The following is a 27,851-nucleotide window of genomic DNA, read 5'->3' as shown; positions in this document are numbered from 1 at the left end:
TTAAACGTGATGACGACAGCTCAGCAAACAGAAAGCTTCTCTTCAGGAAATGTCTGGATGGTTCAGCGTCACAACATGAGCACACATCACTACAAATCTGCACCCAAAGAGTAGTTTTTTCATTAGTTAGTTACTATAATTGGTGGTCAAAGCTGGTCATTGCACCTCCACAAAAATACAGCTCTGGGGCTGCTCTTATAGGGTGCAGACATGCTGCTGGTCACAGCCTGACAATAAAAGTGAATTAATGTTTAAATAGTGTCATAGCATGAATTCCTTACTGTTAAGCCTGATGTGTGAATTGCATCAAATCAGCTGCAATCGCAATGTCGGTGATTTACTAGCTCTCACATTTCCAGATCATTGTAGGAAAGCTTGTGTCCAGTGTGAAAATTAAGTTTTAGCTATTTTGTTTCATGATGACAGCATTGCATTTTGTCATAGGCTACATTCATGACATAATCATATGTCATGAATGTAGCCGTTGAAAGTTACAGATTGTAGCAATAGTTCACTGAGAGTTGGGTTGCCCATATCAATTGTCAAATGAATAAAATCCTCCAAGTGCACCTCTTGGGGTGCCCACTTTTCCTCTCGGCTATTTCTTGGCCATTTATTTATTTTATTTTATTATTTTATGAAACCCTGTGAGTACGCCGGTTATTAGGGTGTCAGTTTGATATCTGTTGTTTAGTTTGTGTATGTTATAAATAGCCTGATATTGCGACAACCACAACACCCTCAAATATAGATAGTTTATTAAATGCCTGACCAGAGAGAAGAATACTTTGGATCATTGTCACACTGCAATCAATGTGCCTACCACTGTGTCCCCCATGCTACACTCCAACCATGTCATGGTACACCAGATCCCTGTATACAGGCAGAAATTAAAGTTCTGTAAACCTGTGGTGAGGATATCTAAGAAGTGGATCAGTGAATCTGTGGACGACTTCCTTGAGTATTTGGACTGTACAGACTGGTGTGTTTTCAGGACTGACTCCAACAGTCTGGATGAGTACACAGAGGCTGTGATGTCCTACATCTGTTTCTGTGAGGACAGCTGAATACCAACATGCACCAGGGAGAGAACAACAATGACAAAACCCTGATTTACAGCTAAGCTTAAGCCCCTTTCACACATGCAGTTTATCCCTGAAATGTTCAGGGAACATTTCCTGCATGGGGTTTTGTGCGAATGGGAGCAGGGATCAATATTCAGAGAAATCTGTACCACCAGTTTTCCACTTCAAGTGTTAGTAACAATTCAGGGAAAATGCCAGTATGGCTGTGAATGAAAGCAGTAACATTGCAGGGGCAAGCACGCAAAGGGTTATGTTCATCTGACAAAAGACATTTTCATCTGGAGTGAGGTATGACGTATTTGAATCCATGACTTATTTACAGTTGTCTTGCCAATGCTTTTGCAGGTGATTTGATAACTAACAAGCAATACAAGTTCTTTTGTTTGCAAACAAGTTATTTTTTCAAGAATGGTTGGAAAATGAACAGATCAAGAAATAAGGGAGAGGGTGAAATTGATAGAAAAAGAAAATAATAAGAAAGATAATAAGTAGGGATGCACGATATTGGATTTTTTTGCCAGTATCCGATATGCTGATATTTCCAACTCACTGTGGCCGATTGCTGATACTGATACATGCACCGATACCGATATATGCCGATTTTTTTTTTTTTTCCCAGATGGCTGAGGAGACTGTTATGCATGCAAGCATAGATTGTACTAAGTATGATCGAGAAAGACAATATATGAAGGAAGAATTTAGGAAGCCTTAACACTTTAATGAACCAGCCAAGTGGGTGGAGCAGTAGAGTTTTCATTGAGTTCATTAGACAGACAGGATTAATGTGTAGGATTTAATCTCTGGTCCACACTCCGGAGCAGAGTGTGGCGGTAATGCACCTAATACGCTGGTTGCCAACTGCCGTTATAAACCAAAAAGATTTTTTTTTTCCAAACAGAGTGGTACATCCTGTCAGCCGAGGTGTTTCCTATCTGTGCAGCGGAACTTAGCAACTCCTCAAAGGACTGTATCTCCCTGATGGTGCCTCTTCCACAGGCTCTACTTCACTCAAGCTGCCCGTCAGACCTGCTGCTTCTTCTCACTTTAACCTGAATAACAAACCTGGGCTCGATGCTCTGGTTGGATCTACATGGAGAGCCAGGGCTAACGTTAGCTGAGAGGCTAGCAGAGCGCTAGCCGCAGCATGACCAGAGGAAGCACAGCCAGCTAGCCTTTGCTAGCCTCCCAGCTAACGTTAGCCCCAGTTCTGCATGTGTATCCAACCAGAGCACTGAGCCCCGGTTTGTTATTCAAGTCAAGGTGGGAAGAAGCAGCGGGTCTGACGGGCAGCTTGAGTGAAGTGGAGCCTGCGGAGGAAGCACCGGGACTGTCAGGAAGAAACAGTCCATCAAGGAGCTGCTAAGTTTGGCTGCACAGATAGGAAACACCTAGGCTGACAGGATGTACCACTCTGTTTGGAAAAAAAAATCTTTTTGGTTTTGGAGGCAACAAATCGGCCTCTCATAATTGGCAGAAATGGCCGATATGCCGATTTCATTTTAGAACTTTTATCAGCCGATACCCATGACGCGCCGATAATATCGTGCATCCCTAATAATTAGAGATGTGTTCTGCCACATACATGCTCATCCAGTCTTGCCCCATCTTCTTCTTCTGTTGAGTTCTATGGTGGTTGGCATCCATAAGTGTTGCATTACTGCCATCTGCTGGACTGTCCCTTGCCCCATCTATTCCGGCATTGCCATGGCATGTGTGAAAAGACGCAAGACAGAAATGTTCCTGAATGTAGCTGCATGTTTGAATAGTGAAAATCACTAGCAATGCCTGACAGGTTATCCAAATAATTTAATGGGAACTATGTGTGAAAGAGGCTTTAGACAGCTTACAGTTGGAAAAGGAAGAGGCATTCAGGAGTGGGCACAGGGACATATTTAAAGAGTCAAAATACAGTGAAAGAAGATAAATGACTATACCCTGAGAAACTTCAACAACAGTTCTCAGCTAGTGGCTCTGCACCTGTCTCAGACAGATCACCAACTACAGACTTAAAGCCCCCCACTCCAATAACAACTTGTACCTGGCCAACAACCTGAATGAGTTCTACTGTTGATTTGATAGATAAAGGGAAAGTCTTGACACCATCCCCCTGACTCCAGCCATCAACTCCATTCCACCACTTCTAGTTCCCCCACTACAGTTGGGGCCTAGGCCACTGCTATACCACCCACTTCAGTGGCCCCCTCCTCCCTTACCACAGTGACAGACTCTATCCTGAAGAGGGATGTTACCAGGCTGTTCAAGAGATAAAAGCCCCTCAAAGCAGCTGGACCAGACTCTAGGGGCTGGTATACTCCTTCAGACATGCTTGTCAGATGGTCCACTATAGCTTAGCTTTCCAACAGTGGATTGGAGGGGCAGTGCAGGGCAATTTCTGTAACTTTCCAAAACTGAAAAGCCGACATTCACACTTAGTAGTGATTGGCCAGCTGTGCAGAGGTGTGAAAGGAGCCAGGGTTTGAACTTCTCTCTCTAGCTCTCCTTTTACATTCTTGAAACAACTATTTCAGTTTTATCTGAATAATCCAGTACAGCACTGACTGCCTTCCAGGAGAGACTGTCTGAAAATATGACATGTTATCCCCGTATATAAACATTATCATGTCTCCCCTATCCCCCTCTCCTCTCCTTTGAGATTGGCTGTTCGGGACAACTACAAACACGTTTGATTCTGACGTAGCCTGACGAACCTATTCTGATCATCCATTAATTTAGTTTAAGTCTCTCCCTCCACCCTGAAGCTTTGTGCAGACCGACTGTCTCCAGTGTTCACAGACATTTTCAGCAACTCACTGGAGATATGCTGTGTGCCAGCCTGCGTCAAATCCTCCACCATCAGCCCCATCCCCCTAAAAAACGAAGGACCACAGGACTTGAGGACTGCTGAATTCATACCAAATCACGCATTGCTGTGAAAACACCAGTCCTCCCATTCATTTGAATAAGGGGAGTGGCTGTGGGGGTGGCCTAATTTTCTGATTGTTTCGTGGTGATTGGAAATAAAGACACACCCTCCCCCACACTGCACTTCTGCACAAGACCAGATTTGGTCTGAATACAGCCTTAAGGAAGTCCTTTGAGCACCTTGTGCTGTCCCACCTCAGAGCCATCACAGACCCACTCCTGGACCCTCTGCAGTTTTCCTAAAGAGCCAACAGGTCTGTAAATGATGCAGTCAACATGGCCCTCTACTTCATCCTCCAACATCTGGACTCTTCAGAAACCTACACCAGCATCCTGGTGGATTTCAATACTATCGTTGTATGTTTCTTCAGCAGGACAAGCTATCCAAGCTGAGCGTGCCTGATTCCACCTGCAGGTGGATCATAGACTTCCTGTCTGACAGGCGTCAGCATGTGAAGCTGGGGAAACACATCTCCGACTCTCTGACCATCAACACCAGTTCCCCTCAATACTGCGTCCTTTCTCCTCTCTCTTCTTCCTGTACACCAACCGCTGCACCTCCAGTCATCAGTCCATTAAGCTCCTGAAGTTTGCGGATGACACCACTCTCATTGGGTTCATCTTTGGTGGGGATGAGACCGCCTGCAAGTGTGAAATTGACCCTCTGGTGACTGGGTGCAGACAAAACAAATTGGAACTCAATGCTCTAAAGACAGTAGAGATGGCTGTGGCTTTCAGAAGAACCCCAGCCCCAACTGCCCCCATCAACCAATGTGAAAGTCCTTCCACTTCCTGGAACCATCATCACTCATGACCCCACGTGGGAGCTGAACATCAGGGCCCTCACCAAGAAGACACAACAGAGGATGTACTTCCTGTGGCAGCTGAAGTTCAACCAGGCAAAGTCAGTTATGGTGAACTTCTACCCCGTTATCCTCACATCCTCTGTCACCATCTGATTTGCTGCTGCAACTGTCAAGGACAAGGGCAAACTGCAGCGTATCATCTACTCTGCTAAGAAGGTGATTGGCTGCAACCTGGCATCCCTCCAGGACCCTCAGGTGAGCAGGAAAGATTATTGCCAACCCCTCACACCCTGGACATAAACTTTTTGAAGTTTCTCTCTGTCAAGAGGCTGCTTTCTTCCTGACTGTAGCTGGCCTCATCAACAAGGTCCCCCTCATTGACACGGACACTATCCCACCCGTGGATGTAATTCCTGTATTTATTATTATTTGCACATTGCATATACTAATTGCACTATGAATATTTGCATATTCCTGATCAATATACTGTATGTATATTGTAAATTTCTATTTTATATTTATTATGATTATTTGACTTGTGGTACTTGTATTTTCTCTTACATTGTGTAGGTACTTTTATTCTCTCTTAATTTGTATATTTTGATTGTTATGCACCACAACACTAAGGCAAATCCCTTGTATGTGTAAACGTACTTGGCAGTAAAACTGATTCTGAACTGTTAAGGATCCATTAGGGGAGTACAGCAGGTTTTCAGGTTAAGGAGGGTGATGTGCTCAAATGACATAATGACCACAGATGTTAGGGCAATTCGTCTAAAGCCATTGAGGCAAGAGATCTTGATAGACTTGGGCATATGGGAATATGTCAGAGACCACAGTGGCCAGTACAGTAGCGCAATGACGGAGTACAGCCTGGCTGATCCTGTCTGAGCAGTCTTCAAAGCGGCTCTTCTCTTTGGATGTAAAATGGAGTGGAATGCTAGGGAAAAGAAGGGGTTGGTGATGGTACTAGGGATTCTTCAAATCTCCCATAGAAGTGGTTAAGGTTTTCGGGGGGGTTGATTGTCACTGTCTGGGATGGTTGTAGGGCTTTGTTTGTAATTGGTGGTTGGATTTTTTCCAGATTATTTTTTATCATTTGTTGCAATTTGTAGTTCTAGTTCAGTGGCATAGTTGGACTTGACTTTAGACCCAAACGCACGACTCACACAGTCAGTTTCCAAAACAAAGTCTTTACTAGGCAGGTTCTGTACACGGGCAGAAAGTCAGAGAAGGCAATAAGACAAAAAGGGCTAGGCAAAGGCAGAGTCAAAAAACAGATCCAGGGTCAAAACACTTGAAGACAAAAACTAGGATAATTATGCTGGAACGCTTGCGAAAAAGGCTAAGACGAACTGGCACAGGAAGCAAGGATCACACAGACTAAATACACAAGGAGAGTGAGGGTAAGCAGACGCAGGTGGATGACATTAGGGGATGATGACAAAGACAGGAGCGGGAAATACACAAGGGCAGGAAGTGGATCTGAAACGAGAGGAGAGTTAGATACCAAAACAAAACAGGAAATGCAGAACTAAATGGGAAAGAAAAAACAAAACATAACCTAAAGACAGGATGAGTCATGACAACTTTTTTGATGGTATGCCTTAATTTGTATTTTGCGGCCAAGCACTCCTTATTGCTGCTAATGTAGGCACAGTTTTTCCCTTTTCTTAACTTTTGAATTTCTTTTGTGAACTAGGGTACATAATTTTTGAAGTGTTTTACCATTTTTGAAGGGATGCAGAGTCTTTCACAGAAGTGTCGCTGTCAATGTCACTGTCACTGTGTCCATGAAGCTGCAAATAAATCTATCAGAGTTGCACAAGATACTATTGGGTTTCTTGAATTTCTGAAGTGACCAAGTGATGTATAAATTGGAGCATCAGAATTGCCAGGCTGTTCAGCATTATGCAGGAACTATAAAATACAATTTGTTTTGGAAATGGAAACGTGGAATGGAATGGAAACATGACATTAAAACTTATATTGTACCCTTATCTTATGACCTCTGTTATCCCCTGTAGTCTGTGCCCATCATTTCCCACTCACGCTGGTTGCTAAAGAAGGGTGCAGTGCAGCTAATGGCAGGGCCCAAGAGCACTAGGACCATGCGGAGCCGTAAGCTCTACCAACCAGTGTACTTGTTCCTTTTTAACAATCTACTGCTGGTCACCAAGCGCAGTTCTAGGTAAGCATTCAATAAGGTATTCTAACTATGAAATCTTTATGTTTTAACAAATTTCCTGTTGTCTTGTCAGTCTCTTCATTCAAAAACAAATCAGTGAATTGTTGCACTGAATTCAGGGAATAATAATTCAGTCAACTTGTTATCAGTGGGGACAAGTTCCAGGTTCTGGACTCTTGCACGCGGGCCATGTTGAGGACTGAAGATCTTGAAGACCAGGGCCAGCTGCTGGCCAATGTCTTTAATCTTAAACTGCTGGAGAACCAAGAGGAGCGTCCTGTCAGCTACATGCTCAAGACCTCCAGTATGTGAGTACCAGAAACAGAATCAGCATAGGATTCCACTTTGTGGTTGTGAATGAAATGTGGATAAAGGTAATGACAGAAAATTAAGATCAAAGAGGTAACTTCATCATCGATCTGAAAATTGATCTATTTGTGGATTACGTCTAAAGAGACACAAAACTTAAACCCAGCAAAATAGATGGGGTTCTGAGTGATGTCATCTTGACATGCAGATGCACAGTTGTGACAGAAATGTATGCAATGTATGCATATGTTGTGGCAAGGAAAAAGAACTTTAATTGACATTATTTTATTGAAATCTCAATGACAGCAGACACAACACAAGAATATCGAAAGAGCTGCACTGCATTTGTAAACTAACAATAAATTAACTTATATAAATACATAAATCTCTTCGAAAAGACAAAAATTACCAAACAAGATAGTGTGTCATTGCCACAACTTAATGCTGGCAAAGGGATCAATATGTCACAGGCATGACATAATGATATCTTGGTCTACATTTTCATGGATTCAAGATTTAGTTTTTTGTTATTTTCTTGTGTATTTGCATACACAAAAAAACAAATGGCTGTTCCTCCTTCCTTTAGTTCCTTCTGATCCCACATCCATCTAGTACAAGTAAATGGGTGTAAAAAAAAGGGTGCAGAAGACAGCTCTTTAAAATCACTAAAGCAACAGGATTCATGAGTGATTGGCTGAGTAGCCAATTAGGACCCCACAAGAGGGAGGCTGTCTCTCATTATATTTCTCCAACTATCAACAATTGTTGACTATTGTTAGAAAAGCCAAAGCAATGGATATAGCAGTACTCACAGCAACAGCAGTTACCTATAGTCATAATGACAATCACAGCCTGTCAGAATCACAGCCATGGTAGCAGCTGGTCATAATACAGTGTAGAGAACTAGTATTAACAGCCAGCCACAGCTAAGGGTGCACCCACTGGCACTGTGGTCACAACCAGCATCTGTAAGTGATACATCATATTATGTATTATATACATCATGTTATATCATAATAAAGCTCAGCCTTCTTCTATGGGTCAGAGGGAATGCAAAACGTATTGCAAGGTAACACATATGAATAGACTTCTCATTAGAAAGGAGGATTGTAGGAAGAGGAGGCATTTTACTGGTGCTGAGTTCATCTCTGACTCCCCAGTCTGTGCTGCACACAACCTCTTAGATATAGATCTTCACACATTGCAGTTAGGTGCGCCCATATAATTTAGAAAATCACCTATTTGAAATCAGCTATTTTTTTCATTTAGACAATTCTGTTCAGCAATTAATTTTATTTCAGCGAGCATTACAAATTGTAGGAATTCTTAATTTCATATTGTGGTATGAAAGCGACAGACATGTGATGCATGCATGTCTGAATGATAACTAAGCCAATAGGTTAATTTCCTGAGCTATGAACTAGTCCAGTCTGCTTCCTGTGAATGCTATTAATGGAGAAGATGTTTGATGGAGCAGAACTGTATTATGCTATTTTTGGAATAAATTAAATTTAAAATTGATTTGTGTTACAGTACATACTGGGGACATTTCCCACATAGCATTATCAGATACAGTACACTTCCATTTGCACAAATCCATCCACCAAATTAATTTTTTTTTTTTGAAAACCCGGTCAGTTACTCTCAAGGGGCTTTCCTCTGTGTTAACCCATGCCAGGGCACAGGAACCGGCTGTGACTTCTGAGGGGTTTGAGCACTGTAATATTTTTGCTCCATCCCACATTCCTAATAGTAAAACTTCATATCAATTATATCTGATGTTGGTGACTGAGATTAGGCGTCTTACTGTCTGTCATAATTGATCAGGCAAGTTAATCACTGTCAGTAAATGGTCAAAGTCACTGCTCAGTGACATGGAGGCAGGAGAGAGGGAGATAGCTGTATGCCACATACTCTAAAGCTGTGTCACTGATATGCTCTCGTTTTATGCACAGTTGGTTTGGCGTTTAACGACCAAAGTGATAAAACAAAGCTCTCAGTGGTTTGGTTACAGTTTGTCTAACTGAAAGAACGAATGATAAAGTGTGTGTTCACTGAAAGAAATTCCTATGCAGAACTGATCATATTAGCAACATTCCAAACTGTAAACAACCACAGTCAATATGTTTCATCTCACTGATCAGAAAACCAAATGGCAACATGAGATGCTGAATGTGCATCAAATGATACTCTAGCTTTATATGACATATTTAACTTTACTGTAGCTCAGTTTTCTGTTTTGACACAGAATAAAAGAGCGTACAGGATAAAGAATATTGCCAAAGATGGCATGAAAGACATGATTCTGATGCTACTATTTGATCTCTTTTTTTACATAATAAAATAAGGTGGAGAATGAAAAAATATAAGTCCCTCCCCAGCTCTCCCAAAAAACTCAAATCCTCCCTTCAGCAACAATAAAAATGACAATGTTCCCCCTTGTAAAGCGAATGCACCTCTTTGCCATTCAAGGAAGAAATCATAGATATACCAACATGTATATAGTGCAGTGGTGCTACTTATCATTGAATCTATGTGTCAACGTGGCCACCACATTGGAACAGGGTAGCTGCACCTCGGAATGCATACAATTGTGGGAAAAGGTCGATTGATTCTTACAATTATCATTACTCACTGAACTGTCGATTTTTTAGCAGTTTGCGTTCACAAAATGCCAGCCATTCATGTGTATTTCAGATTGCTTAGCTGATCAAAAATTATTGTTTTCATACCAAAGTACATATGTACTTATGCAAAAATAAGCTGGTATAACTACAATAAATCAAAGTTGAGGCTTCCTTTTTTAATCATTTTGGAAGTATATTCTATGAGATGTATATTCTATTCTTACTGCTGTGATGATTTACTTAAATACAGAAAATAGAGACTCCATACATTTTTTGATATTCATTTTTCACACACTATTTACAAAAATTACGAAACAAGTGTAAAATGAAGATGAGCTGTGGGCTGCATGTTTGTGTATAAGAGAGATGAAGAGCTTATTTAGTGTAAAAATAAGAATTACTTATAAGAAAGTCCAGCTACAAATATAAATAACCCTGGAGCAACAGTACTTTACAGAGCTGTTTTCTTAAACCACCACTCTGCAGTTGCAGCATATGGACTTTTGCTATATGGTGTTGCCTCAATTTGTGAAAGTTGCTGACAATCAAAGAGCCATCCTGATTTTCCACAATATGTTCAAGCACATCTTCCAAAGTGACAATGGTAAATTAAATTTCTAGTTCCATATATTATTATTCTGGGACTCCACTAGAGTCCACTAGAGTAGTTTTGCATGGTTCACGGTTCAAAAAACTCCATATTTTTCCATATTTATCTTATTCTGGCCCTTTATGCAGCCCCTCAGTTTAGCCTCTGTCTCTGCCCCCTCCCAATGAGCCCACTCTGTTCATATTGGCCAGCTTTCCAGAAGCCTGCCAAGGGGCAGCTATATCGGAGTCGTGTTAATTTACTGCTGATAAAACCCAACATTTTCTGCCTTTGCTGCTTCATATTAAAAGTTTTTTAATGACTAAATAATGGGAAATGAGACGTGTTCATCAGCTTTGCTAAAAACCGGTCGACACAAAAACACATGGAGATATTTGTAGCTATTTGTTCAGTGGATCAGTCAGAAATAATGCAGGGAGGAATAGTACGAGCAGAAACAGCCACAGTGGTGATGATGTTTGATGAGGAGCTGTGTACACATCTAGTAATTGTATTTTTAATCGTGTAACGCTAACTCTGCTAGCTTTGCCATTTTTCTACGGGATTTCCCACTTTATTAATATGTTGTTAGCATCATGCTAAGCAAGGATTAATGTTCTGTCAGTCAGTCCACCTGGATTCCTATTTGCAAATAGTAGTGCATTTATTAAAGCTCTAAGCAGCAGACCAAATAATCTCAGGCTTACATACATTACATACATTGCATACAGATGGAGAGGAGGAGGAGAGAGGAGTTCAAGTAGTCTAGGCCTATGGCAGGATAACTAAGGGCTTATCCAAGGCAAGCCTGGTCAGCCCTAACTATAAGCTTTATCAAAAAGGAAAGTTTTAAGGCTTCTCTTAAATGTAGAGAGGGTGTCTGCCCCCCGGACTGAATTTGGAAGATGGTTCCACAGGAGAGGGGCATGATAGTTGAAGGCTCTGCCTCCCATTCTATTTTTGGAGACTGTAGGAACCACAAGTAAGCCTGCATTCTTGGAGCGCAGTGTTCTAGTGGGGTAATAGGGTACTATGAGCACTTTAAGATATGATTGTGAGAATCATCAAAGGTGATGAATTTTGTCTCTAATAGTTAGAATTTTATCATTATAGAAGCTCATGAAGTCATTACTGCTGAGAGCTATAGGAATACATGGCTCAATAGAGTTATGACTCTTTGCCAGCCTGGGTTAAGTGCTGAAAAGGAACCTAGGGCTGTTTAAAATGAAAAATTAAGAGTTAAATCCCTGCAACCATCTGAAGGCACCAGGACACAAATGTGAATTAATCTGCAGCACTGGTCAATGAGATCTCGGCATTCTGTGGGAGACATCGGTTTACCCAAGCTCTTTAATCCTGTGCGTGATGAAACTTCTGTCCAACTTTGTTTGCAGCTTTTTAGTGGTCCACGTTTTATTCTTGAAAATGCCTTACAATGCTAACACGATTGCATCACATTTTCATCACCCACCAGATTACAAACTCATTTTAAGTCAGGCTTTTTATGTCATGTTGTGGCATTTTGGTGAAATTAATCAGCTTTTGCTTCAGCAACATTCTTGTTTTTGTTCATTTAGTTTGTCTTAGAAAATGCTTGAGCTATGCTGTGATGCACTCTGACGCAGACATTGAGTTAACCCTTTTTCTTTCTTTTCTTAAGACTGTATAATTAACAAGTTTGTAATGTGTTTCTGTATCAATGTATGGGTTATTAAGCATTATCTTAATATACGGAGTTCTCTTGTCACATAGTGGTATTGGCATTTTTACCCTGTAAAAGTACACATTTCCAACCATGTAAAGTCCAGTCCCCCTGTGAAAACTGAATGCCTCTCTCCACATCAACAGCAGTTCACATGTCACATTAAAATGCCTGTAGTTTTTAAGGGTTCAGGACTTTTTCATGAGACTTTTGGTTTTGCTCTGCAATGGATGCGTCTTGAAATGTAGCGAAGTACAATACTTACTATAAAAAATAGGCCTACTTAAGTAAAAGTAAAATTACTCAAAAAAGTACAAGTACACAAAAAAATCAATATGTTACAGTAACAAGAGTAAATGTAATTCATGATTTCCACCACTGAAAATATGTTTTATGATGTGACAACATTGTGGTTAAGGTCTGATTAAGGGGAAAGAGATTTAGGGAAATATCATGGTTTGGGTTAAAAGGATTACAAGATATTAAAGGCAAAAAAACTCCAGGGAAAGTGTATGTGTATTTTAAAAGACTATACAAGTGTTTCTGCATTTTCTCTCCCCTATTACAACTTGTATTACATTACTGCCTACCAAGTACCACAGTGTCTCACATATTTAGACTTTTTCCTACCTGCTAGGCAACAGTTGCTTTCCGTTCATTTCTATGTAGTACAGGACAATATTCAATTCGCAGAATTCCTAAACTTACTTGAGTTAAAAGCAATAATAAAAGCAGACAAGTTGAAGTATCTCTCCAGATGATCAGTGTATTTCTTTTTCAATGAAAACAGTACAGCATTATCCGTGTAAGCAATCTCTATTCAATGTCCTGATCACAGGTCTTAAAACATCAACACAGTTAATTCAACTCTAAATAGTATAGGTGGCAGTTAATGTAACATTTAAGTCAAGTGGGTCACATTCTGTCATATGTGGCTCAAATGCTGCTGAGGCAGACAAATAAACGGCTGTGGCTCAGGAGGTAGAGCAGGTCGTCCACTAATCGGAAGATCGGTGGTTCGATTCCCGGCTCCTTCGGTCCACATGTTGATGTGTCCTTGGGCAAGACACTTAACCTCGAATTGCTCCTGATGGCTGTGCCATCAGTGTGTGAATGTGTATGAATGATTAGATTTCCTCTGATGGGCAGGTTGGGACCTTGCATCGTAGCCCGTGTACCATTCAGCGTATGAATGGGTGAATGTGATTCGTAGTGTAAATGCATTGCATTAACAGAGAGTGGTTAGCCATAACTTAGCCAAAAATAGTAACATTAAAGGTGAATCAAGATGACTCACCTCACTTTGTGTCTGTAACTTTATCCTATGATGAAACATTTCTATCATGATGGAAGTACTCTCTTCTAGGATGACAATGCCCCCATTCATAGGGCACGAGGGGTCACTGAATGGTTTGATGAATATGAAAATGATGTTCATCATATGCTATGGCCTTCGCAGTCACCAGATCTCAGCCCAATTGAACACCTATGGGAGATTTTGGACTGAGGTGTTAAACAGCACTCTCCACCACCATCATCAAAATACCAAATGAGGAAATATCTTTTTGAAGAATACTTGTAGAATCAATGCCAAGGCACATTAAAGCTGTTCTGGTGGCACATGGTGGCCTAACACCTTACTAAGACATTTTATGTTGGCTTTTCCTTTAATTTGTCACCCATCTGTATGTACAGCATTTTTGTGTGTGGCTTAAACTTAATATTAGACAACAATTAGGTATTTATTCATCAACATTGTAACACTTGTAACAGGGATCAAACATGGACAGTGTCTCTAGTCTCTAGAATATCAGAAAATAATTTTGGGGGGTAAATTGAGCCATTGACTGAACTTGCCCCAACATCACTATACATTTATTGATTTATTGAACAGTACAGTGTGCAGTATAAGGCATAAATGATGCACTGCACCGGAGTTAGCTTGAAGCTAATTTGCATCCGTAGTCCATTATAATCAAAACATACAACAGCACAACAACAAACAGTACAAAGCAAAAAAAAAAAACAAAAAAAAAAAAACACAAAGAACACACCATACAAAATACAAAGTTACACACAACAGCACATCACATACACCCACAATGTCAATTAAAAATTAATAATGTAAACTAGGCTCAGTGGTCACACAGCTGATTTGTCTTTAGTTGATTAACTGGCATGTTTTACCCCACAACCTCCATTTTGACAAAACTGTTTCATACAGTGGCTCAGATCCACAGTTATGCTAAGTTTAAGTTTACCTTGTTTTGTAGCTTACACTGACTTAAATTAACATGTATGATGAATGATGATGGATTTTTTTTTTTGCTCTGTTCTCTTACCACCCTCTCCATGTGCTTGAGTCCAAGATGGATTGAGTAATGTGAACTATACTTTCTTAATTTGTGGTCACATGGTTACTTTTGTTTATGGTTACCTTGATAAAGGCTGTGACTCATTCTGCCCAATTGGCTCTATGTACCGCTTTCTCCCCTAATACCAGAACCAGTAATGAGTTGGATCAACTCATTGGTTCTGGTCTTTTCATGGGGTTTATTGACAAAAAGAAAAACATATAAAATGACTGTGTTAAAGAGTCCATATTTTGCCATATGATTTGCCCTATGATGGACATACCATACAACAACATAGGTTATAAAAAAATATTTTTCCTTTAATTTATTACTAATCAATTGCACCCTTTGGACAGGAGTGAAAAGCTTCGATGGATGTGTGCTCTCACTCCCAACCGACGCACACGCTTTATGTCTACTAGTGCCAACCAACCAGGTGAGACAGAGTATCATACCAACATTGAGTCAAGTCATCAATATGCAGATGTGGAGGTATGAACTCAAACTATCTGTGATATTTATCAGACTCTCTGCAGGTGCAGTGTATTCAGTCATACTCATCCCAGGAGCCAGATGAACTCTCCATTGAGATGGCCGATGTTTTGAACCTCCTGGAGAGAACAGATGATGGTATGTAGGCACACAAATCTGCTTATATATCCCCTTTGAGGCTGTTGCTTGTAAAAAAAAAAAAAAAGAAAGAAAAAAGAAAGAAAAGTAAATTTTGTTTTAAAAAACTTAATTTAAAGAAATATTTTGTCTTGTGTGTGGTATTCTGTAATTTTACCTTTCCATCTTTATATCACCTCTGGTCTCTCTGTGTCTTCTGCATTCCAGGCTGGATGATGGGTGAGAGGCTCCATGATGGTGAGAGGGGCTGGTTCCCTAGTAGAGTAGTAGAGGATATCCAGAGCAAGGAGGTCCGAGCTCAGAACCTGAAAGAGGCATTCAGGATCCATCAGGCTCAGGAAGGTGGAGGAGGCCCTCATACTGGAGCTAGGATTGGCTTAAGGGTGGGGAGGCGCACCCCAAAGGTCTCTAACTTCTCCAATCCTTGGATTGATCAAATGGAGGAGAGCAGTGAAGTAAAGCAGTGAATCAGTAACAGTTACATCACCATTTAGGGCCATATGCACTACGAAGAAGGATACATGTGACCTGATTTCCATACAATGACATCTTGTCATTTTGATAATGATTATTTAGTAGTGGATAGTTTTGAAGATCCACAGTTATGGTCTCAGTGATCTCAGACAAATGATGAAACATCATGTATAAGCAATGCTGCATGTCTCATATAAACGTGTGCTGAAGGTGTTTTGTTGTTCCCCACACTGTGGTGAGTAATGCATGGAGCAAATCTTGGTGCTGTGTTTTGGGATGGCAAGAACCTGAAAAGTTGATTCTAGGTAACTTATTGTGAAGGTACTGTAAACATCCCTCAGCTGCATGGACAAGTTTTGAAACTTTTAATGTATTAATTTAATTGTGAAATGCCTTTCAACACTGAATAATACCCCGTACCCTCTTAAAGCCAAACGCAAACAGTTAAGTGTTTAATAAAATAAATACATAAAGTAATATTGTATGAAAATTACCAATGATTATTTAGAAAGCCTGTGTCTATGAATATTCAAATAAATGAGTCAGCTAAAGTAATAGTCCACTCAAAATGTATTTTTTGATTATGAATTACTGACTATAGTCAGACTTGTTTGCTGGCTGTACAAGGTGTTAAAGGCTCCATTGTGAGAACACTGGCAGTATTCAGCTAGGCCTCACAACAATTAAAACAGTTTTCATGGCAGCTACAAATGTGTCAGGACCTCCACAGAAATGTCAAAACAACCATGCAGCATGATCTACCAGTATGTCCCAAACCTGTGGATAAAATACAGGAACACCCTGAATACTTGAATACTATAATTATGATAACTATAAATGCATTACGTTATTCTGCCGCATATTAGATAAAATTAAGTCCTTTAACAGCCCTCATATAACTACAAAAATAAATGAAAAGACACAATGGGCATAGACTATAATAACCTTTAGTGCAGATATATTTTCAGGGAAAGTCCTCACATTTTAAAACTTGTTCAAATGTTTTCAGGATCAATTCTTTTTTTTCATGATATAGGATAGGATCTTCAATTGTGTGGTACAGCTATTTTGGATTGAGTGACCAACAAAGGCCTATTCTGTTTTGGAAATACCACAAACTGGACCCCCCAACTGTCATAGTGCAACCATCACACAGTTTCAAACAGTTCTCCTGTTGTCTAATGCCAAGAGGAACAGCTTTTTTTCTAACTGCCATGAGCCCAAGCTGACCGCAGTCTATCTTCTCTGTCAAAGAGCAAACAACACACCAACAGCTATCTTCTAAGCCTACATTGTTAAATGCTCAAAAGATAGATTTTGTGTCGAATGTCACTTTAAAATTGTCAATATAATAGGAGTACACACAAATAAACACACATACAGACACACACAAATAAACACACAAGATAAACACACACACAGAATGTTGTAACTGTATCAACACTATGAACAACTATGGAACAGTATGATTGTAAAGGGTATTATGTCTTAACATACTGTATGTGTACAATAATGCAAACTTTTAATGTAACGTGATAATTACTTAATAATTATTTCATTTTGTAAGATGTAAATTATTGTTCATAAACAAGCATTAATCAGAGATGTGCCTGACTTGCTGATTTAAAAAGAGTTATGTTATATGTAATTTTTTTTTTGTAGTGAAGGGAGGGTAGTCTTTTACAATGTTTCTAAAGTTCACTCACCCATTCACATACATGCTCACACACAGATGGCACAGCCATAGGGAGCAATTTGGGGTTTAATATCTTATATCGGTAAGGACACTTGAATTTGCAGACTGGAGGAGCCGGGGATCGAACCACCAACCTTCTGATTAGTGGATGACCCACTCGACTTTCTAAGCCACAGTGGCACAGGTGCTGTGCATGGTTGGGCATAATGACAGCTGTTCTGGCTGTTGGAGAACGTCGCCAGTTTCAACTATATCAATGAAACTGCACTTCTGTGTTCTTCTTTGAACTGCACTCTTTGTTGCATTGACAGGTATAAAGACTGATGAAGCGGGCAACATATTGATATGAAAAGGCTGGTTATAGGCACATCACTCTTCCCCATTTATTGACATCAGAATTAGGTACTGTCAAAATTTCACATTTACTCTGATTAATTGTAAGACCAGAGGCCTTTGAGAAATTCTTTAAAGCCTCCAGTATGACCGGTACTTGATCCTCATTCTTTAAAAAGAGACAAGTGTCATCAGCTAAACCGGTCAAAATCATGTCTTTAATGTCCTCCCAGAAGGTTCTATAAAATTCAAATGGCAAACTATAAAAGTATGATGAATTTTTTTCCCCAAATTCCAACCATTAAGACCTTGATCTGATAAATGCCCCTTTAGGCTTTTTCAATATAAAGCATATTCAACTCCTTTTGTAAAGAATGCAGTTTTATTTTATCCTCATCATTAGGAGATGATATATTTAAAATATAATTTAATTATTTTAAAATGTTAGCATGTCTAATGACTTTGTTTTTTGAATATTGTTTGCCAAACTTGATGGAAAATTTTCTGCATTCAAATTTGAACAATTCCCACTTTGATATAGAGGAGATATCATTCCTGTTTTTGAAGCTATTTATGATATCCTTGATGCCTAAACAATAGGAGGATTGTTGAAGGAATGAAGATTAAGTTTCCAGTGTCCTGGAATTCTTTGTTTACTGGATTTTGCATTGGATAGGACAAGATTAATTCCAGCATGGTCTATTAGAGTAGCAGGAGAGATATTGCTTGATCGTAAGGAGGATGCCAGAGAATCAGAAATAAGCCAGAGGTCAATGCGAGATTTCCCAACCCAACCGGGCAAGATTTCTCAACCCAACCAGTCAAGGCAGATGGCTGCCCACCAAGAGCCAGGTTCTGCTTGAGGTTTCTACCCATTAAAGGTTTTTCCTTACCGCTGTCGCCAAGTGCTTGCTCATGGGGGAATTGTTGGGTCTCTGTAAATTAAAGAGTATGGTCTAGACCTGCTCTATGTGAAAAGTGCCCTGAGATGACTTTTTGTTGTGATTTGGCGCTACATAAATAAAAATTCATGGATTGATTGATTGACTGAGATAAGTCAGCCTTGAACCAGCCTTGATAAGTTTGGATGTACAAACCTGAATGCATCTATTAATGATAGGTGACAGCAAAAATTATTAATTACTAAATTTAAGTTATTTGTTCTGCCTCTTGGGGGAGATCTGTAAATGAACAAATCTAGGGCCTCATTGAAGTCACCGCCAATAATGAGTGTGGCTGAAGGAAATTTATTTTTTAGAGTGAGTGTCTTGGTAGACAATTCTTGAAGGAGTGTGTTAAAGTGGTCTATTAAAACCATAAACATTGGCTAAACATTAACGAATCACCAATTTGAATAACAATTAAAATCCATCTGCCATCTGTTGAAAGCTGAGATTCAATAATAGATCCATTGAAGTTACGGTCAAATAAGGTCAAAATGCCCCCTGAGTGATTAGAACCATGACAAAAAAGAGCTTTCCTGCCCCACTGATTGTGCCAAAATGTTTCATCTCTTTGACAAGAATGTGTTTCTTGTAAAAAATAAATATCTTTTTTTGTGCTTTACAGAACAAAAATAAGGCTTTTCTTTTGGTCATTTGACTTATCCCTCGTACATTAAAAGAAAAACAAGAAAGAGAGAATTTTGACATAATACTAAAGAACAAAATTACCTTGTAGGTAGAACTTGAATGTGTGTAACCTTTTGAAAATGTGGAAAAAAGTGCAAAAACTGAGAATTTTAACACACCCCTAAATTAAATTGTGCTGCAGACATGGTATAGCAAAACTGAAAAAGAGAGATATTTTCTCCAATATTATGAAGGAAATGATGGGACAAAACTTCCTGACGGCTGAAGACAAAAAATAAAGTAAAAAGTACTTACATTAATGAGCACTGCCCCCCAGCAAAAGCATTATAAAAAGGAATAGGGAGTATAGTATCTTTCATTGGCTTAGCCCAAATATAGAGGAATTCATTCAGACTCTTCTTTCATTGGACAAAAATTAAGGTCAGTAAATAAACAGACTCATTAGGAAAGAATATTAGTTGTCTTGCAAGAAGTAGTTGCAGGCGAGGAGGCAAGTACTGTATAGAAAGTGACTGGTGCCTCCTTCCGATAATAAAAAAAATAGATATATGTAGAAATAAAATAGAAAATGCATCTGACCTTTCTGAAAAAGTCCAGTGCCTTCTCTCTAAATAGTATAGATAAATGTTCTTGAGTCCTATCATGTCCTCAGAGATAAGTGTCTCCACAAACTGACAATGACCTCAGTCACCACAAACCTCAGCAAATGAACATAATCAACCCTCCTCTAAGGGATTCTCCTTTAAAATAAAGTTAATCTCCATTTAATGATTCTCTAAATAGTAGAGATCATTCAGAAACATCAGTGGAGAGAGCATAGTATATCAATTAGAAACCTTAGCATACGGTAAGGCAGCTGTAGAACCACCTGGTGCTGTGGTGACATCTTGTCCTCCTTCTAGCTATGATAGCGAATGGACCACTGTAGCCAGCCAGCTTCCCTTCTTTTCTCACTCTCACGGGGTGTGCGTGATAGAAACTGTACAATAAAGCATCGAAGTTGTGTATTAGTATCACTTCTGCTGCTCTTATCCTTCTTGGGCCCAGTTCAATGTGCCACATCCACAGAGTTTTGGAGGGAATCCTTAATCCCTGGTGAGATTCTCGACAGAAGATCAATCACGGTCATCTTGTCATTTTGGCTTTCTTGTTCTGGTACACCGGATATCTTCAAATTCCATCTTCTCTTGTAGGCATACATTTCATTTACCTGTTCTCCTAGCACATTGTTCTCTGTCGTTAGTGATTTGACCTTCTGCTCCAACTCTGCCATGTTAGTATTGAGACCCCTCACCTGCTCTCTCGTATCTCCAACAGAAGTGGATAGAGTGCGGATGGCGTCAGTGTTCTCATTGACACATTTCTCAATACACTATAGTTTCTCGAGAAAAGAGTCTGATTTTCACCTATCTTGTTGTTTGCGGCGAGCAGGGTATTGTTATGTTGTTGTTTCACGTAGTCGTGTACACGTTTTACTCTCTCCACTGCATCTCCATATCTACTTCCTCATTTACTTGGTTTCCATCATCCATTTCGTTCAGTCTTCCAGGCAAATGTAATGTTGAGTTAAAGTTAAGCTAGCAAGAGCAAATCGTTAACAAGCACAATTTCTTTAAAAAAAAGTAGCAAAAATTTGGTCAGAAGCGTATTAAAGAGTTGTCACTGAAATCACTTCTTCATCAGGCAGCTTTTTTCAGTTGTTTTAACATCCAGGGGGTAATTAAATCCAAGTTTTTCACTAAGTGATAGTCTGCTGCATACAAGAGCATCTTACTCCGGTGCCATCTTGGCATATGCTGTAACTGCCCGATTTGCATCACTGCCTGATTTGCATTGTGCATGTGCATCATCTTTGACAGCTACATATGGCAACTCCATTTGGACAAACAAAATTAGAGTGGAGTTTAACAGTCCTCTGTCACTGCTCGATAACTACTGTACTACTACATCAACAACAACAAAAAGGTTTTGAGTATTATCAGCTTTTGAGAGATTACATCTCTAATGGTGTATTCCACCTCAGCCTATCCATCCATAAGGCTAGAGTGCTTCAGATCACATCTAACATCCATCTGTTCTGAATTACTTTGTAAGGAAAATAATTTGCAAGATATATGTTTAAGTTTACATCTCCCTCGTACAGATTGATGTTGTTTACATTTTTTTTGTTTATTTTATTTTATTAATATGTTATTAGTTATTGATGTTTGAATATACATGGAAGGTGTTAAAATTATCATTTGTGTGTCAGCGTGATGATATAAAAGATGTATCTTTGTACAATATATCAAATTCAAATTCAAATTCAAATAAGCTTTATTGGCATGACAGATCAGAAACCTACATTGCCAAATCAGTAGAGCAAATTATAAACACTGACAGATGATTAATAATCATACAATAATATGAAAATATAAACAATAATATTAAATACAATATAATAAAAGGCATTTTTACAGATGTAATCACACAGAAACATTTACTACAGAGCTTGTTTCTCTCAGATTATGACGAGATGTAATATATTTTGCAGCTATAACTGCACATTGACTTTTCTCCCCACAAAAATAGGACAGTTTCTGGAGATCAGGGAGGTGGATAAATTCAGGATATATATGATTCATTTGTGCATGTGCGACGCAGATTGGGCAGTGAGAGTGCATGCGCAAGTGTAAATGGTATAATTTGAACATTATAAATAAATATATATAATATATATTGTACAAAGATACATTAACTTACTGGCGTCAATTTGTTGAAGCTTTGATAAATTAACAGAGCAACATTAATCCAGAACTCCTGAGAGTAAATACATTCATAGAATAACTGAAAAATTGATTCAATTTCTGTTTTACAGAAGGGGCATGCTGGAGAAATATCTACTTTAAATTTATGCACTAATTTATTGCAAGGGTAATATCTATGTGATTCCTTAATTAATGTGAATTTCTTTTGGAATGAGGAATTTATTGGGGTCTGACCTAACTTTCTTTGCTGAGATTTCTGGAAAAGTTAGTTTACATAAAATAGTTTCCATAAAAGAGTCGATTTGGGAAAACAACTGGTCTGAGGTCAGTATTTTTCTCATATGACGATTATTACACGTACAATCTGATAGGTCTATAACACCAGCTAAGAGCTTGTGCATTTCTACACTTTTAGGGCCATGCACTTTTGATGAGAGACTTTGTTTAAACACATTTAATGCTTGTTATTGACGATGTTCACATCGTCTATGCATTTCCACTTTATTTTTTTTGTGTGATGCGGCTGATATCATGCAGCCTAAAAGCACAGATAGGTTGCACAACTGCTTTTGTTTTGTTAATATTCATTGTTTTGTTAACATTATTTTGAAAAGATGCTTTACTAAATTACACAGTGATTAATGCAGAAATAAAAGGAATATGATGACACAAGGCCACTGAATGGATAGTTTTTTATTTGTCCATGTCACAACACACACTTCCTTTTAGGCTATCTGCACCTGTGGTGAATGTAGCATGAAGAATGAAGTCTGAGCCTCTCTCACGCTTACTGCAAGCACCTTCCAGCATCCTACATTCTCCAAGGGCCTCCTACCTTGCTCTCCCCATTCCCCCTACGTGATGACTTTACTGTTGTGGGGCCCTACTGACTATCACTCTAACACTCAACTGTCATCAACTCTCACATTATAGTTGCTGTTGGATGTTTGGGATATTGTCACCCTGATGATGGACATAAACACTGATTGAGATTAGTTTTTTTAATTCATACATTATCACAGACAAATGTTTAGTCAATCATTAATATGATTATGATTAGATGGATATGACACTTGCCAGTTTATCCTGAAGAGGACCCAAGTCCTTCTCCCATTTCTGTCCTGGGCAAGCATACAGATGGTCCTTCCTTGCTCAGATGTGCAATATTGGTAGTCTTGAAGAGATGCCACCTTGGTCAGTCCACGATCTGATGACACACCAAAAATATTTGTGTCCATCACCAGTAATAGGAATTTAAAATCTAAGTATTACTGGACTTGGCACCCTAAAATTTGGTTTAATAAAGGGCAGCGGCAAACAGAAAAGTCTTCAGCTGTGATTTAAAAGAACTGAGAGTTGCAGCAGACCTGGAGTTTTCTGGGAGTTTGTTCCAGATATGTGGAGCATTAAAACTGAAAGCTGCTTCTCCATGTTTAGTTTTTACTCTGGGGACAGAAAGCAGACCTGTCCCAGACGACCTGAGAGGTCTGGATGGTTCATAATGTAGAAGCAGATCAGAAATGTACTTTGGCCCTAAACCATTCAGTGCTTTATAAACCAACAGCAGTATTATAAAATCAATTATTTGACAGACAGGAAGCCAGTGGAAAGATCTGAGAACTGGAGTTATATGATCCACTTTCTTGGTCTTAGTGAGGACTCGAGCAGAAGCACTCTGAATCATCTGCAGCTGTCTGATCGATATTTTAGGGAGACCTGTGAAGACAGCATTACAGTAGTCAAGTCTACTGAAGATAAATGCATGGACAAGTTTTTTCCAAATCCTGCTGAGACATAAGTCCTTTAATTCTTGATATATTTTTCAGATGATAGTAGGCTGACTTTGTAATTGTCTTAATGTGGCTGTTGAAATTCTGGCCTGATTCTGCTAGCAGTCATGGCACACAACATATGCTTATTTATGTGTTTCTAGCAATTTTACTGCTATTCCACACAAACTAGTCATTTTTCATCCGATTTGAGCCAGACTCATCCCAAATACTAGCAGAGTCATGGCACACACAACAGTTGCAGGAAAAGCAATTTCACTGCTATTCCACACAAACTAGTCATTTTTCATCCGATTTGAGCCAGGCGCATCCCAAATGCTTAACCCTCCTGTCGCCCTTCCTGTTCCGTACACACCCGATGTCCTCTCGCGCCGGGTCAAACCGACCCACGGCTCCAAGGACGAGCAGTCATTTTTCATCCGATCCAGCCTTTGTTGGAGTTGTAGTCCAGAATGACGGCGGGCTTCTTGTCGGCACGCCGCCGCCGGCCTACGACATCTGCGGTCCGCGCGTGGAACGTGCTGAGCAGCAACACGTTCTTGTTTTTTTGATTCAGGCACGGTCACATTTATCAGCTTTTCTAAAACATGGGTTTTAGAAATTCTTTTTTCTCATCATATAGAGAAGGAAAAAAGAGAGGGGTTGCAATGTTAATTTCAAATTCGGTTTGCTTCGAAGTGGTCTCGGAACATAAAGATAAGGAGGGTAGATTTGTTCTGGTAAAGGGCAAATTGGAACATAAAAAAGTCACTCTGTTCTATTCAATCTGATTTCCATAGAAGCATATGGTACCCTCATATGTGCAGGGGATTTTAATATGCTTCTGAACCTAAAATTAGACACAACTAACAAAACAAGAAGAAAGAATCCCTTAGAAAAAGAATGTCTAATGTCCTATTTCTGCAACAGAATCTGAAAGTTCAGTTTGACTTTGGCTGTCTATAGAAGAATGGACCGAGAAATGCAGTCCACCTGTGTGCTCCTATTTGCATCAGTGCCGCTCATATTTTGTTAAATTTGTATATCAATTTTTAAAAAGCTATACATCTGAAAAAACAAACAAACAAAAAAAAAACAATGCAATAACTAAAAAAAAGAGCCAGTTCAAATGTGGGATATATGCTTGGGATAATAAAAGACAAATTCAACTTATAGTTTCTTTTATCAGACATGATGAATTTTTATTGTGATGTAATCACATCATATGCATCAATTGTACATGCTTGGAATCCAGCATCATTTTCAGAAATTGTTGGTAAATTAATTAAGCAGTGCAGGTTCCTGAAGTCTTGTAGTCACAGTGAAGTTATCAGGCTTGGCACCATCATGTCTGTACAAAAGTCAAACCAAAACCTGTGCTGGCAACCCATGCTACAGGGCTGGGCTGATGGATAAACAGTTCATCATTACATACAGTAGGTAGTTTCATAGAAATATATACAATATGAAATTCAGTACAATGACTTGGCTACAAAAAGCTGATTCCCTTCATCTGCCATCATACATACATTTTGGAGTTAAGAACATTCTCTTACTCTTAGAAGATTGTCAGATCCTCCATTTGATAATATATATGTATATGTCATTTATGATCCAGGTGTGTGTTTGCAGTGAGATGAGGATAAAAAGCTGGAGTTGGTGGAATGCATCTGGCCAGCGTCACTCCTGATCTTAGATGAACCTCCTACCTTGACCTCTCAGGGAGCTGCTTTCCTTTAGCAGGAAGGGTCATGTTGTCATTGCTGCACGCATGCCAAGATAAACACAGCCAACTGAAGACTTTTCCACATTCGACCGGACCGCCTGCTTTGCTTTCCTGACTAAATGATTTAGTACGATTTACAGCACTGCGCTGGTGCTGATAGGTGGTGTATGCTGAAGTAGGAGTCCTCAAACTTTTGAGAATGTTTCAACAAATCTGGTGAGTCCGAGCTGCGAGAGTAAGAAATTCTATCTTTCATGAGAGCAGAAAATGAAAACAGATATTGAAATCTGTGTCTCTGACCATGGATGTGCCTGCTCTGGAATTCTCACAGATTTTACAGACACCCTGTGTTGTCTCCAGGACCTGGCTCATCTGGGAAATATTAGAAAAGGCCATCTGTGAAAAATCTACAACTGCTACATGTTTGTTCAAATAATTAGCTTAACTGAAAGATCAGCAGTGTTGAAATATTGTGAGTCAGGTTGTGGATCTCACTGACTTTTTGATTTAGGATAGAAAAATGAAGCAAAATACAATATGCTATCCCTTTGCTATAGAAACTGAGAGAGCACAGTCAAAAGCTTTTCAGATGTGTATTTGTTCAGTCCTAGTTAAATGTGTGTAATAATGTGATGGTAACCTTTGTAAGTCTAATACCACAGTGTGACAGTGGAAAGTAGAATATGCAGCCAGGGAATTTTCTCATGCTCAGGAAGTTGTTCAGATTGGGCAGATTATGGTTGAATGAGACTGGATGATGAAACACAGGAAACCACAAGCCCTCCAATAAACTGGCAGGGGAGCCTGACTGACAGCTGTTTTACCCATTCAGAGCTACACTTAGTGGACTAAGATCTACTTTGACTATTTGTGGTGTGAGGGAATTGCCTGCCCGACCAAGACAGGAAGGTGCACAAACAAAGTGACTTCACACCTGGAATGCTCAGATGTTGAGACATATTTCACACTGAACTAGCTCTCATTTCATTTTATAAAATATATTTATAAATGTATTTCATTGTTGAAAAAGGCTTGTAGCGACATTTTTAATGAGTTGGCAAGTTGTATTTTTAATAAATCTGACATAGCAATCAGCGGTTGAAAGTAGCTAAGTACATTTACTCAAGTACTGTATTTTTTGTACCATACAGCTTTGAGGCACTTGTACTTTACTTGAGTATTTCCATTTGATACCACTTCCATTCGATACTCCACTACATTTCAGAGGGAAATATTGTACTTTTTTTGTATCAAATTGTTGCAGAAAAAGGTACCAGAGCAAAAAACTCTCTCTTGAAAATAAAAAGGGAGTCAGAGGTCCAAGCAGCAAAGTGTTCTTTTATTGCCGGCAAAAAAAGGGGAGCAAGTAGCACTTTTACAAAGAACCAAATCGCTCCAAAGGTTTTTTCTTTGGGGCATTGTTTTTATGTCCTTGGGTCGGCTTAGGTCACACCTTATCATCCACCCTCCCTAATTTTTGACCAATTATTATGTTACTTTTATCTCCGTTACTCGTTGTTGGTCAAAACTCTTCAAAACAGGTTTTGAGCTGTTTGAGGATATGCACTGGCATATTCAATTCTACCTGATTATATCCAATTTTTATATATAAGTATTGGGAATCATTTTACACCATTATTGCCAAGTTGTCTTCTGGCCTCTTATTTTTTTTATAAGTTATTCTAGTCATTTTACACCCTTATTTCTTGATCTCCTCCAGAGAGTATTTTTTTTAGAAGGTGAAGACTTTAATGCAGACCCAAGCAAAGTGACATGTAATACAAACACACTCAAATTTCTCCAGTGTATGATTATGATTCTTCTACCGTGCCTCTATACGTACATTGTGATTAAATATGGTTCATGAGATTATAACTACACCAATACAAATTGTATCACACTAGCCCTTATTGCTTATAAATTTATAAAATCAACCTGCATAGCTTAATATTGTCTTTAAGCACACCAATGACATTTAATGAAAATACACCACACTTTCTACTCCAATACATTTATTTGACAGCTTTAGTTACTTTTTCAGATGAAGACTTGACACAATGGAAAACATAACAAGCTTTTAAAATACAACACATTGTTATAGATGAAACTAGTGCTTTCCAACCTTTTTGGCTTTTGACATCTTACAAAAAGCAGTGTGTAGTCAGGGTCACATTTCAGATGTCTATGAGTTCAACAGCTCCACCAAATAGTGATTTTTTTCCTCAAAACTTCTCACATGATTTCTTTTCAGTAAATGTTCACATTATCCAATATTTAAACAGAAATCAAAGATTAGAGAAAA

At 39.1% G+C, this 27,851-nt stretch overlaps 1 protein-coding gene across 3 annotated transcripts in view; it reads left to right on the top strand.

The window, feature by feature from the left end:
* The window catches only part of ngef (neuronal guanine nucleotide exchange factor), a 65,693-nt gene extending 48,404 nt beyond the window's left edge, over positions 1-17,289 (top strand). For all 3 annotated transcript variants that reach the window (XM_067593745.1, XM_067593747.1, XM_067593746.1), the window contains 5 exons: positions 6,841-7,004; positions 7,151-7,309; positions 14,939-15,018; positions 15,108-15,212; positions 15,420-17,289. In XM_067593745.1, the coding sequence (XP_067449846.1) occupies positions 6,841-7,004; positions 7,151-7,309; positions 14,939-15,018; positions 15,108-15,212; positions 15,420-15,679 (768 nt within the window). In that variant the 3' untranslated portion in view covers positions 15,680-17,289. The remainder of the gene's footprint in view (positions 1-6,840; positions 7,005-7,150; positions 7,310-14,938; positions 15,019-15,107; positions 15,213-15,419) is intronic.
* The last annotated feature ends 10,562 nt before the right edge of the window (positions 17,290-27,851 follow it).

Source organism: Thunnus thynnus, chromosome 7 (assembly GCF_963924715.1).
Source record: "Thunnus thynnus chromosome 7, fThuThy2.1, whole genome shotgun sequence".
NCBI lineage: Eukaryota > Metazoa > Chordata > Actinopteri > Scombriformes > Scombridae > Thunnus > Thunnus thynnus.
Note: the sequence above shows the minus strand (reverse complement) of the source record. Positions and strands in the feature narration are given on the sequence as shown.